Source organism: Muntiacus reevesi, chromosome 2 (genome assembly GCF_963930625.1).
Source record: "Muntiacus reevesi chromosome 2, mMunRee1.1, whole genome shotgun sequence".
In the NCBI taxonomy this organism is placed as follows: domain Eukaryota; kingdom Metazoa; phylum Chordata; class Mammalia; order Artiodactyla; family Cervidae; genus Muntiacus; species Muntiacus reevesi.
The window spans coordinates 236,755,003-236,772,968 of NC_089250.1; the positions used below are offsets into that span (position 1 = coordinate 236,755,003).

General features: G+C 39.2%; 1 protein-coding gene across 1 annotated transcript in view; it reads left to right on the top strand.

Moving 5' to 3' along the window:
• LPCAT2 (lysophosphatidylcholine acyltransferase 2) overlaps positions 1-17,966 on the top strand; it is a 64,598-nt gene that overhangs the window by 17,609 nt on the left and 29,023 nt on the right. The window contains exons 9-11 of the mRNA XM_065925355.1: positions 9,025-9,107; positions 12,345-12,470; positions 14,317-14,470. Of these exons, the coding sequence (XP_065781427.1) occupies positions 9,025-9,107; positions 12,345-12,470; positions 14,317-14,470 (363 nt within the window). The remainder of the gene's footprint in view (positions 1-9,024; positions 9,108-12,344; positions 12,471-14,316; positions 14,471-17,966) is intronic.

Below are 17,966 nucleotides of genomic sequence, written 5' to 3' on the forward strand. Positions count from 1 at the left end.
ACGTGAACTGTGAACTTCTAGATGTTCAAGCTGGTTTTAGAAATGGCAGAGGAACCAGAGATCAAATTACCAACATCTGCTGGATCATCGAAAAAGCAAGAGAATTCCAGAAAAGCATCTATTTCTGCTTTATTGATTATGCCAAAGCTTTTGACTATATGGATCACAATAAGCTGTGGAAAATTCTTCAAGAGATGGGAATACCAGACCACCTCACCTGCCTCTTGAGAAACCTGTATGCAGGTCAGGAAGCAACAGTTAGAACTGGACATGGAACAACAGATGGGTTCCAAATAGGAAAAGGAGTATGTCAAGGCTGTATATTGTCACTCTGCTTATTTAACATATACAGAGTATATGTTAAGAGTACATCATGAGAAACGCTGGGCTGAATGAAGCACAAGCTGGAATCAAGATTGCTGGGAGAAATATCAATTAACCTCAGATATGCAGATGACACCGCCCTTATGGCAGAAAGTGAAGAACTAAAAAAGCCTCTTGATGAAGGTGAAAAAGTTGGCTTAAAGCTCAACCTTCAGAAAACTAAGATCATGGCATCTGGTACCATCACTTCATGGCAAATAGATGGGGAAACAGTGGCAGACATTATTTTTGGGGGCTCCAAAATCCCTGCAGATGGTAACTGCAGCCATGAAATTAAAAGACACTTGCTTACTCTTTGGGAGGAAAGTTATGACCAACCTAGACAGCATATTAAAAGCAGAGACATCGCATTGTCAACAAAGGTCTGTCTAGTCAAGGCTATGGTTTTTCCAGTAGTCATGTATGGATGTGAGAGTTGGACTATAAAGAAAGCTGAGTGCCAAAGAATTGATGCTTTTGAACTGTGGCGTTGCAGAAGACTCTTGAGAGTCCCTTGAACTGCAAGAAGATCCAACCAGTCCATCCTAAAGGAGATCAGTCCTGCATGTTCATTGGAAGGACTGATGTTGAAGCGGAAACGCCAATACTTTGGCCACCTGATGCAAAGAGCTGACTCATTGTTTAAGACCCTGATGCTGGGAAAGATTGAGGGCAGGAGGAGAAGGGGACAACAGAGAATGAGATGGTTGGATGGCATCACCGAATCGATGGACATGGGTTTGGGTGAACTCCGGGAGTTGGTGATGGACAGGGAGGCCTGGCGTGCTGTGGTCCATGGGGTCACAAAGAGTCAGACACAACTGAGCTGAACTGAATGCTGACCTCTGCCAAGTTTCATGATAAGCCTTCACATCCTGACCAAAGGAGCTACAGTAGCTGGTGGAACCCCCCAGCTTCTTGAAGAATTATGTTCTGTGAAATCTGAGAGATTGTGAGAGGCAGAGTCAGAAACTCATTTTTAGAATCAGTCTGCATGTGGAAAACCTGAAGAAATCATGTTATATGAGCCATTAAGGCAGAAGAGCCATAAAGGCAGCTTGTATCATCATTCACAGGATACTTTTTCACATTCAGTTCCAGTGGCAGGTGGGGAGTGGAGGAGTAACTAGAATGTTCTGAAAATTCTGACCAGATTTTTAAGACTTTGAAGATTGATTCCAAGAACTCTGCTTAGTTTCTAGGGATGACATGGAATAATGTGCCTTTGAGTTCAGAATCTTGTTGGCTTTGGTGATACCCTTAGGTAGCCTCTGAAGAGAGATGATCAGAATAGTGGTTCTCCAGATTTTTGCCTGGATTTTCCAATTGCATCCTCAGCTTTTGCAAAGAAAACCTTAAGTTTGTGTATGTAATTCAGAGTCCTGAGTGGGGGCCAGTGCTCTAAGTGATAGGACTGTCGAATTTAAGTTATAAGAATCCTATTTTACCTTGTTGGATAGCTTGGTTATTCAGCCATTTAGATGTCAATAATGCCAAATGTTGTAGGAGCACAAATTATGTCAGAGTGAGTTTGACTACAATGAAATTTTTCTTGAGACTTGCTGGTTGCTTGCCTGCCATGAAAATACTTGTTTATTAATTATGTGTCATACTTCCCCACTTTTATAACCAGCTCAGTATCTCTCCATGTGACTAGAAAACACTAGATCTTGGAATATACTTCCATGTTTCTAGAGAAACAAGTTCAATTCCTGAGTCTATGAAATAAACTGACAACAGGCAGATTAACAGCGAAAAAGATATACAAATTTATTAATCTGTATCCTAATAAGTTTAGAAAGTACAAGGAGAAGCAAAATGAATTAGATTTCTTTTTCTGAGACTTCTCAGTGCCTTTGAAATGTTTGACCACTGAACCCCTTTTCTCTCTGGAAACCCCCTAGAACCAGTGTTCCATAGAATAGCATTTTGGGAATCCTTGTTGGAAAGAAATACCTTATTACTTCTAAGTACTCTGAGCACTGCTGTTCCTTCTTGAATAGCTGCTCAGATAGCTAGCCCTGTTTTCTTTATCTAAAAAGAAAAAGAAAACCCAAACATAAAACATCCATACTATCTTCTCTGCAAGTTCAGAGATACTGATTTTATATATGTGTGTGAGAAGTCACTCAGTCATGTCTGACTCTTTGTGATCCCATGGATTGTAGCCTGCCAGACTCCTCTGTCCATGAGATTTTCCAGGCAAGAATACTGGAGTGGGTTGCCATTTCCTTTTCCAGGGGATCTTCCCAACCCAGGGATCAAATCCAGGTCTCCTGCATTGCAGGCAGATTCTTTACCACTGAGCCACCTGGGAAACTCATATATATATATAAACTTAAGAGGAAGGAACAACATATATATATGTTACCCCTCTTAAGTTACCCCTCTTTAGCTAAGATCTGGCAGTAGATGTGGAAATGCACACAGAACTGTTCTTGTTTTTGTCTAGCACGTGTGTCAGTGGTCAAATTCTGTTAAAACAGAGGTATGCAAATTCCTCGTGCTTTTGCCCTGACCATTGTTACCACATTTCCTTTCTGGGTTGTGGCTTCCTTTCTTTCTTTTCAATTACAGTATTTGCATCCTCCTACCAGTTCTTAGACCATTCAAATATTTTCTGCAAAGCAAAGAATATATCCTTTATTCGATAACTTCACACTCAAAATAGCTTTCAACTAGTTGAAAACAGCTGAATAGGTAGGGATTTGAGGTGTAAGAATTGAAGATGGAAATTTGTGGAGTTTGAATTGGGTATTCTTGTTTTTGTTGTTGTTTAGTCGCTCAGTCGTGTCCAACCCCTCTGTGACCCCATAGACTGTAGCCCACAGGCTCCACTGTCCATAGGATCTCCCAGGCAAGAATACTGGAGTGAGTTGCCATTTCCTTCTCCAGGGAGTCTTCCAAATCAGGGATCAAACCTGTGTCTCCTTCACTGGCAGATGTATTCTTTACCACTGAGCACCTAGGAAGCCCAAATTCTTACTTTAATTGTAATTTGAAGTTTATGAGTCTACCTTTCACCCAGGGGACTCCTAGCTACTTTATGCCTTTTGAATATGTTAATTCCTCACTGTTGGGTTGTAATTGGAAAATGTGTCCCAGAGGCCCACCAGACACTAAGTATATGCACACCATGGCTCAAGACTCTCACAAGGGACTTCCCTGGTGGTCCAATGATTATGACTCTATTTCTGCTTTGCAAACTTTGCAAATAAGTTCATCTGTACCATTTTTCTAGATCCCAAATGTAAGTGATATTATATGATGTTTCTTTTTCTCTTTCTGACTTACTTCACTCTGTATGACAAGCTCTAGGTCTATCTACGTCTCTGCAAATGGCACTATTTCAAAGAACTGCACATTTCTTAAGATTCACCTATTAAAATCCTTTTCTGTTACTTAGAGGAGGAAAAGATTGATTGTCGTATCATTACTAATCAATCTTCCTCCCGTCATCATTTATTTAGTAGATAGGAATGTGCTCATGTGGTCAGTAAACAACGAATAAACCAGCTTTACTGGTTCAGAGTATTCATGCAAAAGACTGGCTCTGAGTAACAGAGAGCCTTAAACAATGCTTGAGGGAATTGGGGCTTAATCTTGTGTGGAGTCTAAGGCCCTTGAGGAGGTACTTTTGGGACCAAAAGTACAAACAAAGGATGCTAGTGTGGGAAGCAGTCCAGTTAGACTCTGACCTCCTCCTCATCTGGGTCAGAATGGTACAGAGTAAATAGGGTGAGGGAGGAGGGAAGATTGCAGCGAGGAAGGGAATGGAGCTGTGGAGCCTGTCTCAGGTGTAATGGGAAAGTGAATTGCAGTTCACATGGGATGCTGTAGGGGAAGAGAGATTTCCCTCTGCCCATCCAGGTTCAGTTCCTGAGTCTGTGAAATAAACCAACAACAGGTTGATTAACAGCAGAAAATATATATACAGATTTATTAATTTTTCATGTGGTATACACAAGGGCATCACAGGGAATAAAAAGTGAATACCCAAAAAGAGTGAGATTTGAGAACTTGTATACCTTATTAATAATCAAAGCAGGGGAGGGAGGGCATAGGCCACTTAGGGGAGAATAAATGATTTTTAAGAAAGAACAGTAGGCTCTTAGAAGAGATGGGAGATGTGATGGTGTGTGATAAAGTTTGTCTGGGTGTGATGTTACTTTCTGGTCTCCTCCCCTCTGATGAGAGTCAGTCTTGCCTGTATGATGAAACTCCCTAGGAAGAGATTTAGGACAGTTGAGTTCTTTTTGGAAGATCTGTCATAGGCAGATAAGGGGAGTTCAGAAAGCATCTGTTTTTCAAGTGTCTTCAGCTTAAAATAATCAATATAGCTAAGAGGTATATTTGATGTGGCATGTCCTGAACTCCTTCACTGTCTTCTTTTCTAAACTTGAAAATGAAGTATCGTTGAAATGAAAGTGGAATTGCAACTTGAGACACAGGATCATGTTTGAAACAGGAAAATAGGATGGCAGCAGGCCAAAGAGGGATATAAGAGGACTTCCACACAGCAGTGAGGTTCAATTTAAGTAACTTGATCCTCGCCCATCACATTGACAATAAAAAAAAAAATAGACTTGGTGTTAAGATCACGTACTTTGGCCCACCTGCACAAACTAGAAGGATAAAAGATCTTCAGTAGAAGAAACAAAAAAACTTTTTTTTGTCTCATTGCAGCTTGTGGGATCTTAGTTCCCTGACCAGGGATCGAACCCATGTCCCCTGCAATGGAAGTGTGGCGTCCTAAACACTGGACTGCCAGGGAATTCCCAAAAAAGTACTTTAATATTTGGAGCCAGTATGGTCACCTTGGGAAATTACATAATTTTTCAAGCAGCTTCAAGAACTTGAAAATGAACTTGTAGTAGCCTCAGGTACAGTGAGGTTTTGTACCTTTGCTGAGCATCTCTCAGTTAGCATCACTGTCTAACAGGATTGGGAAGGCAGGATCAGGAGAGGTGACTGAGCATGTGATTAGCATCCTGCATGTGGCAGAAGTGGCAGATTTACGTGCAGAAAAGTCGTATAGAAGTGTCTGACTCCCAAAGTCCAGTGTAGACAGGCAGACAGATGTTGCCAGGAGGGGTTGGATAGAGAGGGATGAAAAGGTGCTGAGAGAGACCATCAGGTTCTTAGAGTTTCTACATGACTAGGTTAAGGGAGGAGTAAACACTGATAGATAATGAGAAAGTCATGGAAAACCTTGTCAGAGGAGGAGATCGGAATGGCCAAGGCAGAGTTGAGAAGGGTATCTATAGCCAGGTGAAGGGGCTGTGAAATCAAGATAGGCCATCAGTGTGTATACTGAGGATAGCAAGAGAAGATAAAGGTAGAAACTTTGTGGTAGAAAACTTGTAGTCCTGGGGTCACTGTGGTATTTAGGTGTGTATTAGGCTTCAGTGATAGATAATGGCAATCATGTTTCCCTCTCTCTGGCTGATCTTCCTTCCAAATAAAAGATATGTTAATGCAGTGAAACTTGAATGACTTTGTACAAATTGGAAATGCGATATAGAGGACAAAGTCTTCTCCAAGGAGAAGTGACTTATTAGAATTTCCACTGAATGGCTTCTCAGAAGGGTTGGGGGTCTCCAAGACCTATGACTGTCAAATCCAGACTGTTAATTATTTTGAACTCTCAGTGGAATTTTTTTGTGTGTGTGGAAAATACTACCTGCTCTAAAAGCAACCAAATTCATAGTTCATTGTATTGTGTTCAGTTAGCAGTGTAACAACAATTTATTTTTTTAGGGGTTTTAATATGTGCTTTTGTGACCCACCAATCAAGTGTATTATAAATGATCATTTGGCTTTTTAAAAATGAATAGTTATTTGACAATTTAAAACTTTAATTGATCATATTATTTTGTTAGTTTTTCTGTGAACATCTCTTTTAACATAGTTTTCTCCCTTGGATTTCATCCTAAGCAACTCTAAGAGATTTTAACTTGAACAGGATGGAGGGAACTTTTAGAAATATTTATTTGCAGATTGTTTGTTGCTCTGGATATATAAGTGATGTGGGGACCTCTGGTGGCTTAGTTTATTTTTCCAGCTTAAAGAATGACTGGGTACTAAATAAAAAGCTAGACTTAGAAGTCTGGTTGAAGAGGGAATCTAGTCAAATTTTTTCCTTTGACAGTAGAGGTAATTGAGGCCTATAAAGGCTAGATGACTTTTCCAGGATCTCACACAGCAGAGCCAAGGCGTCAACCCAGGCCCATTCTCTCTCCACACTGTGACATTGTCCTCTTGGAGAGAATGTTTAAGAAAAAAGTGAGTAGTAAAATGACATTATCCTATGATTTCTGTCCATTTTATCCTAAAAATGTCCCTTGGGTCCATTCTGGTCTCTACTTCCTCTGCTCATGTTATTACCATCACTCACAGGTTGATTGCGGTTGTCTCCAGGGCTGCTCCCTGCTCTGAGCCTCTTCCCCTTTGGTTATCCACTCCCTGCCACCAAAGTTACTGCTCAAAAACTTGGACCTGGTCATTTGACTCCCTTGTTTAAACTTCATCTCTGAGTCACCATTGCCCGTAGGCTTCTTAAATATGATTAACAGGCTTGAAAACAGATCTGTGTGAGTCTGAAAGTGGTGTTATTTATACAAATCTTTACTTTTCTTTCAAGCTGTGACCTGGTCATTTGTGTGTGGCCTTAGCTATATTGTTTAACCTCTCAGAGACACATTCTTTACCTATCAAAGGGAAATGGGTAGAATTTGCCTCATGAAATTGTTGAAAGAGTTCATCACATAAAACGCTTTATATAGGAATGGATAAAGAAGATGTGGTACATATATACAATGGAATATCACTCAACCATATAAAGGAATGAAACTGAGTCATTTGTGGAGATGTGGATGGACCTAGAGACTGTCATACAGAGTGAGATAAGTCAGAAAGAGAAAAATATCATATATTATTGCATATATGTGGAGTCTAGAAAAATGGTATAGACGATCTTATTTGCAAAACAGAAATAGAGACACAGACACAGAGAACAAACGTATGGGTTGGGGGGAATGGAAATAGGGTGGGATGAATTAGGAGACTGGGGTTGAGATATATACACTATTGATACTATGTTTAAAATAGGTGAGAACCTACTGTATAGAACAGGGAACTCTACTCAGTGCTCGGCGGTGCCCTCAATGGGAAGGAAATCCAAAAAAGAGGGGATATTGGTATACCTATAACTGACTTGCTTTGTTGTATGGTAGAAACTAACACAATTATAAAGCAACTACACTCCAATAGAAGTTAATTAAAAAAAAAAAAACCTATATAAACTACCCAGCACACAGTAGGTGCTTGAGGATGGTAACTCTTATTGGTGGACTTAGCTCACTGAATCATACATCTCTCTCTCTACATGAAGACCTCCTTGAGTGCAGAACTTTCGTGTCGTGTTCTCAAGGCTTAGTGTGGTACCTGAAAGATACCAGGTGCCTAAGCAGTAATTTTTAAATGGAAATGAGCCATGAAATCTTGAGCAATTCATTTAATCTTTGTGAACCCCAATTCCTTATGACTAGAATTGAAAGGATGAGTGAAATAAAATGATACATATTAAACACCTAGCATGGGGCCTGGTTCATAACTGATAAACAGTAGTTATTGACAAGATCATGCTTATCCTCAAAAAGTCAAGATCAAGTGTTAGCTTTTCTGTAAAACCTCTTTGATTGCTTTTCCCAGCCCCTTGACCAAATTAATCATTTCCTGTCACTCATACTCATACTCCAGGAGAGTTGTAAAATATGACAGACAGGCCTTGGACTGAATCCTGGTCATGTGACCTATATAACTTTAAGTAAGTTAATTAAGCTTTTAAGCCCTATTATTAGGGATAATGATAGTAAGTGTGTGTTGTGTCAGTCTACGCTATTAAAATATGTTTCTTCTTTAGAGCAGGAGTTAGGGTCCTGTTCTTCTTACCTGGTACATAGTAGGTGCTCAAAAAATGTAAAATGACTTAAATACAGTACCAAAACCTTGTTGATGTTAGAAAACTATAACCAAAAACAAGGACAGTATCAATGAGGTATCACAGAATATCACATGGAGAAAAAAAGTAAAATTTAAAATGATAAAGGAAAACATGATGTTAGACAAAATATAGAAAGCCCACACAGGGTTAAAAAACAAGCAAAAGAAATGATAAAACATAAAGTTTGATCAGGTGATAAAGTATGACTGATACAGGAATAGATAGAGAAGATAAATGCAAAAAACAAAGTGCTACTCCTAATAACATTTTCAAACACAAATGCTGGGTGGGAGAAAAGGCAGCTTTGAGAATAAGATCTGAGCAGTTTCAGCTTTACGGCTTCCAGAATTCCAGACATTGACTCATTTCATCCTCACCACAGCCTGGGATGTGGGTGATCATAGCCCTCTTTTTAGAGTTGAGGAGACAGTTAAGAAAATTTAAAGGTCATAATAGTTAACATACAGAAAGACCCAGAGCTTGAATTAACATCTCCTGAGTCCAAGCACAGTGTTCTTGTTCTTTACATTCTATCTTGTAACCTGTGTGCTAGAAAGGCAGGGGATTTCATATAATGACAGCTTATAAATTAATTTATTTAGCATTTAAAGTCTTAGGCCTCACAATTGTAATGGAAAGGTTTATTTACCTTTCAGTTTATGCCTGTTCAAGTACCAAGTGATGAAGAAAGAAGTGATCCTGTCCTTTTTGCCAGTAGAATCCGGAGTTTAATGGCAGAGTAAGTATCTGTATGTGATTATAATCCGTAAATAGTTTTTAAATTATTGGTAAATGACATTTACTATTGTTTGAAGTTTTTGTTTTTTCCTTCTTGAGGGCCTCGTTCCCCAACTCATTTTGGTAAGGAAAAAGAATGTGCCCAGGAATGCAGTCAGTAAGACAATCTATAAATATTTTCCCCAAGATGTAACCCCAAACTATTGGAAACATGCCTCTGCCAGAATGGGAGCAGGAAGGGTACGTGACCCAGAAGAAACCAGTCAGTGACTTCCAAAGGATGGATTCCCCCAACCTGGCCTGTCACCATCAGACAAAGGATGGTCTGAGCAGTTCATGCCGTGACCCACCTTCTATCTTCTCAGCCTCCATGTAGCTGCTGAAGCCGGGTGTTTCAAAGGCATAAATGATTACAGCACAAAAAAGGAAAAAGTCTGCAAGGGACTGCCCTAGATGCCTAAAAAAGGGAAAAAGTCACCCTCACTAAGGGGATAGCTGTAAACTTAGGATTTAGAAACTGCAAAACATAAGCCAAGTGTTTTCCTGCACGTAAAGGAGTTTTAACTGATTGCTCTTCTGATTATATAAATTACCTCTCCTCCTATAATGAAAGACTGTTATATTGAGTTGGTTTTTTCTCAAAAACCCTAATGAACTTTTTGGCCAACCCAATACTGTCCCCACCACCCAGGCAGTCTCAGAGCCCTCCAGGTGTGTACACTCTACCCCAGCACCACCTCCCTCGGTCATGTCCAGCAGTGGTTTGGAGCTAATAAGCCAGCTGTATTTATTCTCTTAGTGAAAATGCAATGAGAACTCTGAATTTAGCTTCATATCTGAATTTGGCATTATAAACAAGATTATATATATATATTATATCAGTATGTTTATATATATTATATATATTAATACTTCACAAGAAACTAACTTTATTTTCAAAAAAGTAAATGTCTAAGTCTTTGGCTGAAAAAGTTCTGTTACTCTATGTCCCAAAGTGTAGTTGATTTACCTAGTTTCTCGAGCAGCTACAAAATTTGCTTTGATGTTGTTTTCTTCCCTCTTCCCTTGTGTTTTCGTACTAGCTTATGTCCAAAAGTTAGGAAGGAAGATAAGTATGAGGAAATGACATAATTTATATGAGATATTTTGACTTCCTGAAATGTCTAAAAACATTTTTTTGTGTGTGCCTAAAAACAGAGGAAGGATTTGTTTAAGCATCCTTTTCCTGGATTTGGAGGCGTGGAGGTAGAAGGGCCTTGGATAAAGAATAAGGGAGCAGATTTCCCTGGTGGTCCAGTAGTTAGGACACCATGCTTCCAGCGCAAGTGTTCGATTCCTGTTTGGGGAACTAAGATCCCATATGCTGCATGGGGTGACCAAAAAAAAAAGGGTAAGAAAGACCTCAGTTAGTTGCACAAGCTTGGACAAGTTCTCTCCAAGGCTCCTTTCTTCATGTGTAATCCTTGCTTGGCCTTTCTTATGGTTTTGGTTATTATGAGAGTCAAGTAGGAAAGTATTTGTTGAATGCCTTGTAAAGAGTCAAGTCAAAGTAAGTCATGGTGGTCAACCATCAATCAATATTTGCCAAACACTGTGCTAGACCATTTACTTGTATTATCTAACATAATCTTCACAACACCTCTGAGGCCGGTGAGGAACAGAGGCTCTGAGGGCAAAGTGTTTTGTCCAAGACCATGGCGGGTAGTGAGAGTTTCTGGCATGCATGCTCCATCGCTAAGTCATGTTCAACTCTTCTGAGACCCCATGGACTGTAGCCTGCCAGGCTCCTCTGTCCATGGGATTTTCCAGGCAAGAATACTGGAGTGGGTTGCCATTTCCTTCTCCAGGGGAACTTCCCCACCCAGGGATTGAACCTGGGTCTCCTGCATTGGCAGGCAGATTCTTTACCACTGAGCCACCAGGGAAGTTAGAGTCTCTTAACTGGGATTCAGATCTATACTTCATGTTACCAAAGCCAATGTTCTTGACTGTTTTGTTCTGTTCACTGTTATAATTCCTGAAGTGTTTTTTAATTTTTCACATTTTTTACACCAAATAGTTATTAATCAAAACAGCTTAGTTGCAGGTAAGAAAAAAATGTTTATTCATATTGCATTCATTGAAAATTTAAAATTCTTAGCCATGATTCAGCAAAATCAAATAACAGCTGATGACATAATTTTATGATTGTCACTGAATAGGTGTGAATAAAACTTTAGCCAAGAGGGATCTGCAGGAAATTTATGTACTGCACAGGTGTTCTTCTTGTCACATAGGTGTCTTTTAAAATTCTTGTTAATATGTATTTTTGCCAAGTCTGGTTGCCTGTTAGTAGATCTCTGAGCAGGAAGGAGGTAATTGGAGTTGTGCATCTCTTTGAGGATGGAGGGTGTTTAGGTTTGGAAGAAATACAATCTTATTATCAGTTCTGTTTAGCATTTTTTGAACAGTGCTGGGTAGCAAGAAGACAATCTTCAAACTTAAAAGATGAAAAAATGCAGATGACTAATGATTTGTATAAACTATTCACTTGTAATATCTAGGTGTCATTTATCTGTTTAAATAGCATGTCCATAGGCATTCTTAGTTGGTCCTTAAAATAACCCTGTGGTTGCTTTGTGTTGTTTAGTTGCTAAGTCATGTCCAACTTTTTTGTGACTCCATAGACTATAGCCTGCCAGGCTCCTCTGTCTTTGGAATTCTCCAGGGAAGAATACTCGATTAGGTTGCCATTTCCTTCTCCAGGGGATCTTCTTGACCCAGTGATCAAACCCGTGGCTCCAGCTATCTCCTGCATTGTAGGTGGATTCTTTACCACTGAACCACTAGAGAAGCCCGCAGTAACCCTCTGCAGGAAGTGACTATTCCTATGCGCAGATGAGAACAGTGAGGCTTAGGTTAAGTGCGAAAAGTTCCACAGCTGGTAAAAGACTCCACAGAGCCTTGAACTTAAGTTTTCTCATTACTTTCCATGGACTGAAGTCAACTACTATTATCATTGTGGTCAAAACACAAAAATGTCGAACTGGCAGAAGCACATAGACATAAGGAAATTGACTTGGGTCACAGTAAATCTGTGAAATAAAGAAATATGTCTTTGGCAATAACAAGCCAAAGTCACTGGTTCAAAAGGTAGTAAATACTTTTCCATTTACTGTTTGTTGACCAATTCAAGCTTACTGAAACATCGTCACCTTTTTTAAAAAGTTGAATTTGTTTGCTTTTTAATACTTTATAGAGCTCTGAAAATTCCAGTAACAGATCACACCTATGAAGACTGCAGACTGATGATTTCAGCTGGCCAGTTGACACTGCCTATGGAAGCTGGGTTGGTGGAATTTACCAAAATCAGCCGGAAATTGAAGTAAGCGTATTTTTAAATCACCACACTTTCCTAAAGGTGTCCAAAAGAGATCTGAAATTCTGTATGTTTATTTTCTCTGGTTTCATTAATCCCCAGCTCTAGAATCTACATGGTATTTATTAGGAAAGCCATTTCATTTATACAGTTTTGTTTGTTTAAAGAAATGCTACTTCAGAAATGTTTGTTAGTAGTGGGAGAACAGGAGGTAGTAAATATGGGTCAGTACAAATCTACCTGTCTACTTAGAAACGGCTCAGAGTAGTCAGTCAGTCCTGCCACCTTCTTATGAGAAGTATAGCATAGGGACTTCCCTGGCTGTCCAGTGGTGAAGGCTTTGCCTTCCAGTGCAGGGGTTGGAATGCACCCCTGGTTGGGGTGTGAAGATCCCACATGCCTCACAGCCAGAAAATCAAAACATAAAACAGAAGCAATACTCTAAAAATTCAATGAAAACTTTAAAAATGGTCCATACAGAAAAAGAGAAGGATGGCACAGTTATATGGTACTGGCATGATGTGGTCAGAATTTCTCATGTGAAATAGAAATTGACTTGTAGAGTAGCAACTCTGACCATCATTACATTTTAAATACTTCCCTAGATCAGCCTTCTCCTTCTGGGCACATAATTTTTTTTTTTAAGGCAAAATACTCCTTTGTGATTTTATGATCTAGTTTAAAACTGTTTAGATCATTCCCTTTGAAGTTCATGGTATGAAGGTGTAGCTTCCACATCCCTCTCTGATTACAGTTCATTGTTTTCAGCCACGTCAGTAGACCTTGGCATCCTCCCTTGGAGGGAGCTGCAGAACCAGTTACGGTATTAAAGTTCAAAAATAAAAAAAAATATTTTGGGAGATTCTATGGTTGTCTAGTAATTCAGAACCTGCCTGCCAGTGCAAGGGACACAGGTTTGATCCCTGGTCTGGGAAGATCCCACATGCCAAGGAGCAACTTAGCCCACGGGCAATAACTCTGAGCCTGAGCTCTGGAGCCCATGAGCCACAACTGCTGAAGCCCATGTGCCTTAGAGCTCATGCTCTGCAACCAGAGAAGCCACCACAATGAGAAGCCCAGGCACTGCAATGAAGAATGGCATCCACCCTCACCACAACTGAAGAAAGTCTGAGTGTAGCAACAAAGACCCAGTGCAGCCAAAAATAAATAAATAAGTAAAATTTTAAAAATAGTTTTTGATAATTGATGTAGGAAATACTATTTATATCTTCTGCATAACATTGTTTTGATATTATATTTTTACAATATTCCTATAGATTTGAAAAATTTAGATAGTCAATGAACTTAGATCTTAAGTCACCTGTTTAATTCTACAGGATATGATATAAGCCACTATATATTTTCCAGTGTTGTAAAGTTTTTTGTAACTAACATTGGAGGAAGTGTGCATAGTCTAATGAATCCCCCATCACAACATTTTGTGAAATGTGAGTCCTTTATCAGCTGGAAAACACCTTGAAAACAAGAATTATATCTTTTTTTAAAACAACTCAGTAAGTATTGTTGACTTACTAAGTAATATTTAGATTAAAATGTGAGTCTTTGTTTTCTTCTCATGAATCATTTATTATCCTACCACATTGCTCATCCTCCCAGTTACTTTTCTTTCTCTCAGATACTTAGGATAATTACAGTTATGCTAATACTCTTAAAAAAATTAGAAGTCTGTAATCATGTTCAATATGTGCTTTAAAATATTCATTTTATTCTCCTTTTGCGATATTAACACTTCAGATATTTTCCCATCAGACAGATGAATAAAATAGCGCTCACAAAACATCCATGTGGATTGTGAAGGGCTAATAACGTGTCTTCATAACTCTTTGTTTAGATTGGATTGGGATGGGATTCGAAAGCATTTGGATGAGTATGCCGCTATTGCAAGTTCCTCAAAAGGAGGAAGAATCGGAATTGAAGAATTTGCAAAGTATTTGAAGTTGCCTGTTTCAGATGTCTTGAGACAACTTTTTGCACTCTTTGACAGGGTAGGTTAAAGTTTAATCTTTAACATTTTTATTTCATGAGTCCCCACAGAATATAAATCCGTATGGTAGGCATTAGAAAAACTTGCTAGGTCACTGTTAAAGAACAAAACTGAGCCCATAGTTAAATTGCATGATTTTGATTTTTTCCCCTTAATAGTAGTAGTAGTAGCACTAGTAGTAATAATAATAGTAATAGAATAATAATTGTGAATATGTGTATGGCAACAGTTATGAGTGTCTATTTTTATTTTTATTTTATTATTGAAGTATAGTTGCTTTACAAATGTTGTGTTAGTTTGTGGTGAATCAGCTGTACATATACATATATCCCCTCCTTCTTGAGCCTCCTTCCCATCCCACCCCCCAAACAACTATAGTTTCTGTTTCTTTTAAACACCAGGTTAGAAATAAATATTGTTACCATATAACCATATTTGTGTATAGAATTGAAAAGGTTTATATAATTAGCAAGAATTTTAAAATTTATGTCAAAATCATACATTGATGATATTGGTTTCTTGACTTTCCCCAAAACATCTGAAGACCAACTAGATTTTAATTTATTTATAACTAAGTTTTTAAATAAAGCTTGACTGTTTGTCTTCAGGGGGGGTTTCAGTTTTCTGCTTATGAATATGTATGTACATGGAGTTAGATAACTGAATTGTCAAAAGTTTCCTTAGGAAAAATGCATCAAGACTTCAAGTTCTCTCTCTTTCAGTTTGTTTTTTTAATATGTAAAACTTACAGTAAAACTCACTTTATGATTATAGTTTTGTGAGTTCTAACAAATGCATAGAAGCATGTAACTACCACCACATCCAAGATACACAATAATTGGGGAAAAAATTCCCTGTAGGTATGCTTTTGTAGTCAGGCCCTTCCCTCACTTTTAACTGCTGGCCGTCACTCTATCCCTTTAGATTTACCTTTTCCAGATGTCATACAAATAGAATCATTTAGTATATCCTTTTGGGTCTGGCTTCTCTCATTCAGCATAATGCATCTGAGATCCAGCCATATTGTTGCCTGTATCAGTAATTTGTCTCATTTTATTGCTGAGTGGTATTTCTATTGTGTGGATGTACCACACTTGGTGTATCCATTCCCCAGTTGAGGAACATTTGGTTTCCAGCTTTGGGCTATTATGAATATAACTGTTCAAAGTGTTCACATAGAGGTTTTTGGTTGAATGTAGATTTTCCTTTCACTTGGGTAAACACTTAGGATTGGGTAAATACTTGGATTGTGATCTTTTTATTTTACATTCATTCCTGAAGGATATTTTGGTTGTACATATATAGAATTCTGTATAGAGTTCTTCCCTTTCAACAATTTAATAATTTCATCTTTTGCCTTCAGGCCTCCATGATTGCACTGCCTAACTAGCTGTTTTTCAACTGCCTCCTGCTGCCGTATTTTATCCAGAGATAGTGCTTGCTTTTCCCCCCTCCTCTTTCTGTAGGGGAAAGGGAAGTCTTTTTAAAAACTTTTTTTTACATTATTATTATTATTTTGGCTGCAAGGCATGTGGGATCTTTTTTGTTTTTTTAATAATTTTATTTATTTTTGGCTGTGCTGTGTCTTCATGGCCATGTGAGCTTTTCTCTAGTTGCGTTGAGCGGGGTTGACTCTAGATGCAGTACGCGGACTTCTCCTTGCAGTGGTGTCTCTTCTTGTGGAGCGTGGACTTTAGGGCGGGAAGAATTCAGTAGCCGTGTCTTGTGGGCTCTGGAGCACAGGTTCAGTAGTTGTGGCGCAGAGGCTTTGTTGCCCCGAGGCATGTGGGGTCTTCCCGCACCAGGGATCAAACCTGTGTCTCCTGCTTTGGCAGGTGGATGGTTTACTGCTGAGTCACCAGGGAAGCCCGGCATGTGGGATCTTTAAATTCCCCGACCAGGGATTGAACCCATGCCCCCTGCATTGGAAGTGTGCAGTCTTAATCACTGGACTGCCAGGAAGATCCCAAAAGTAGTGATTTTTGAATTTCAATGAGAGTCTGTGATTGTAGTGAGGAGATAGGCTGCCCTGGGATCATTCCATCCTGGCTGGCACCAGAAGTCCCAGTTCTTTGTCTACCACTGGGAAAAGATACTTTGCAAAGAAATTATAGCTTGATGACAGAAACCAGGACAGAGCTTTTTTTCTTCTTACCCAGAGCTCATTAATGTTCCTAATGACTTACTCTGTGATCTCTTAGATGAACTATTCTTTAACTTGAGGCAGATAAGCAACCTTCTTCTGTATGGATTGTGCAAACCTCCCTTCTGAGCTTGCTGCAGCATACAAATAATCTTTCCTTGTCCAAAAAAAGGTCATGTTATCACTGCAATGGTGCTGCTAAAAAGTGTAATGAAGATTTAAGGAAAAGGAGAGATAAATTACTAGATGTAACCATACAAATTGGGAAAAGAAAGGATCTTTTCACTTGTACCATTACTTGTGTTTCTATGAGATTTACATAGCATCTTTCAGTATGGCTCTGGGAACAATGAAAGCAATCTTAAAGTTTTTAGAAATATGAACTTGGTGACAGGAAGGAATATGGCAGGGACATACAAATAAGGACAGAAAGTGAGGAAATGGGAAGTGACATGAAACAGGGACCAAGGAAGTTCAGAGCACAGCAGACGTTATGCTCATCAAGAATTTAAATCAAGATTAAAAATAATCTCTATAGAGGTTGCCCCACCTTTCAGGTGTTGAAGTGTCATAACAGCAGTAACAGGATTGTGTTGAAACAGTTCTGTCTTTTGATGACTAAAGATACCTGCCAGTGGCTTCATTGTTTCTGTAGCACTGGGATGTATGGGAAGATCTGGGAGTAGGGAAGAGAGTGTAAACCAAGGATTACAATAAGCCCTAGTAAGCCAGAGTGACTCACTCTGAGCTAGAGAATACAATTGACTCCAAGCAGTTTGGAGACTGGTGAGCCTTTGTGGCCAGTGTGGTCAATCACAATTTTGCATGCACTCCTTCAGTCGGCTCACGTACCATTTATTTCTGTGAGTTTTCTTCAGTTCTTTGTGTAGTGTGTAGACTTGGCTTTAGATATAGACCATGAGTTGGTCTTTAAAACACATTTGATCTCCAACACCCTGGAAGGTAGAGAAAATAATCTGGAGAATTAACAAGGAATGCATTTGACCTTTCTTTCCTCCTTCCTTTCCTTCTTTCCTTTCTTTTCTCTCTGTCTCTTCTTTCTCTCTTTCTGTTTTTGTTTTTAACATACCTGCATGTCTGAGCCTGTGAAGATTTGCTTTGTTTTGAGAAGCTGAACTATGCGGTCATTGCCGCACCCTGTGTACATCCCCACTTCCAGGCTCTCTTGAGAGGCTTAGCTGGGGAATGTGTGTGTATATGTGTGTGTTCCACAGGAAAGACAAAGAAGTTCAGTATTGTCATAGTTTGTTTCTGTCTGAGTAGCTTATCTTGCTAAACTCAGTGTTTATGAGGGGTGGGGGGAGGAAGAAGGGTGGGAAAGAGAGAGGGTGGA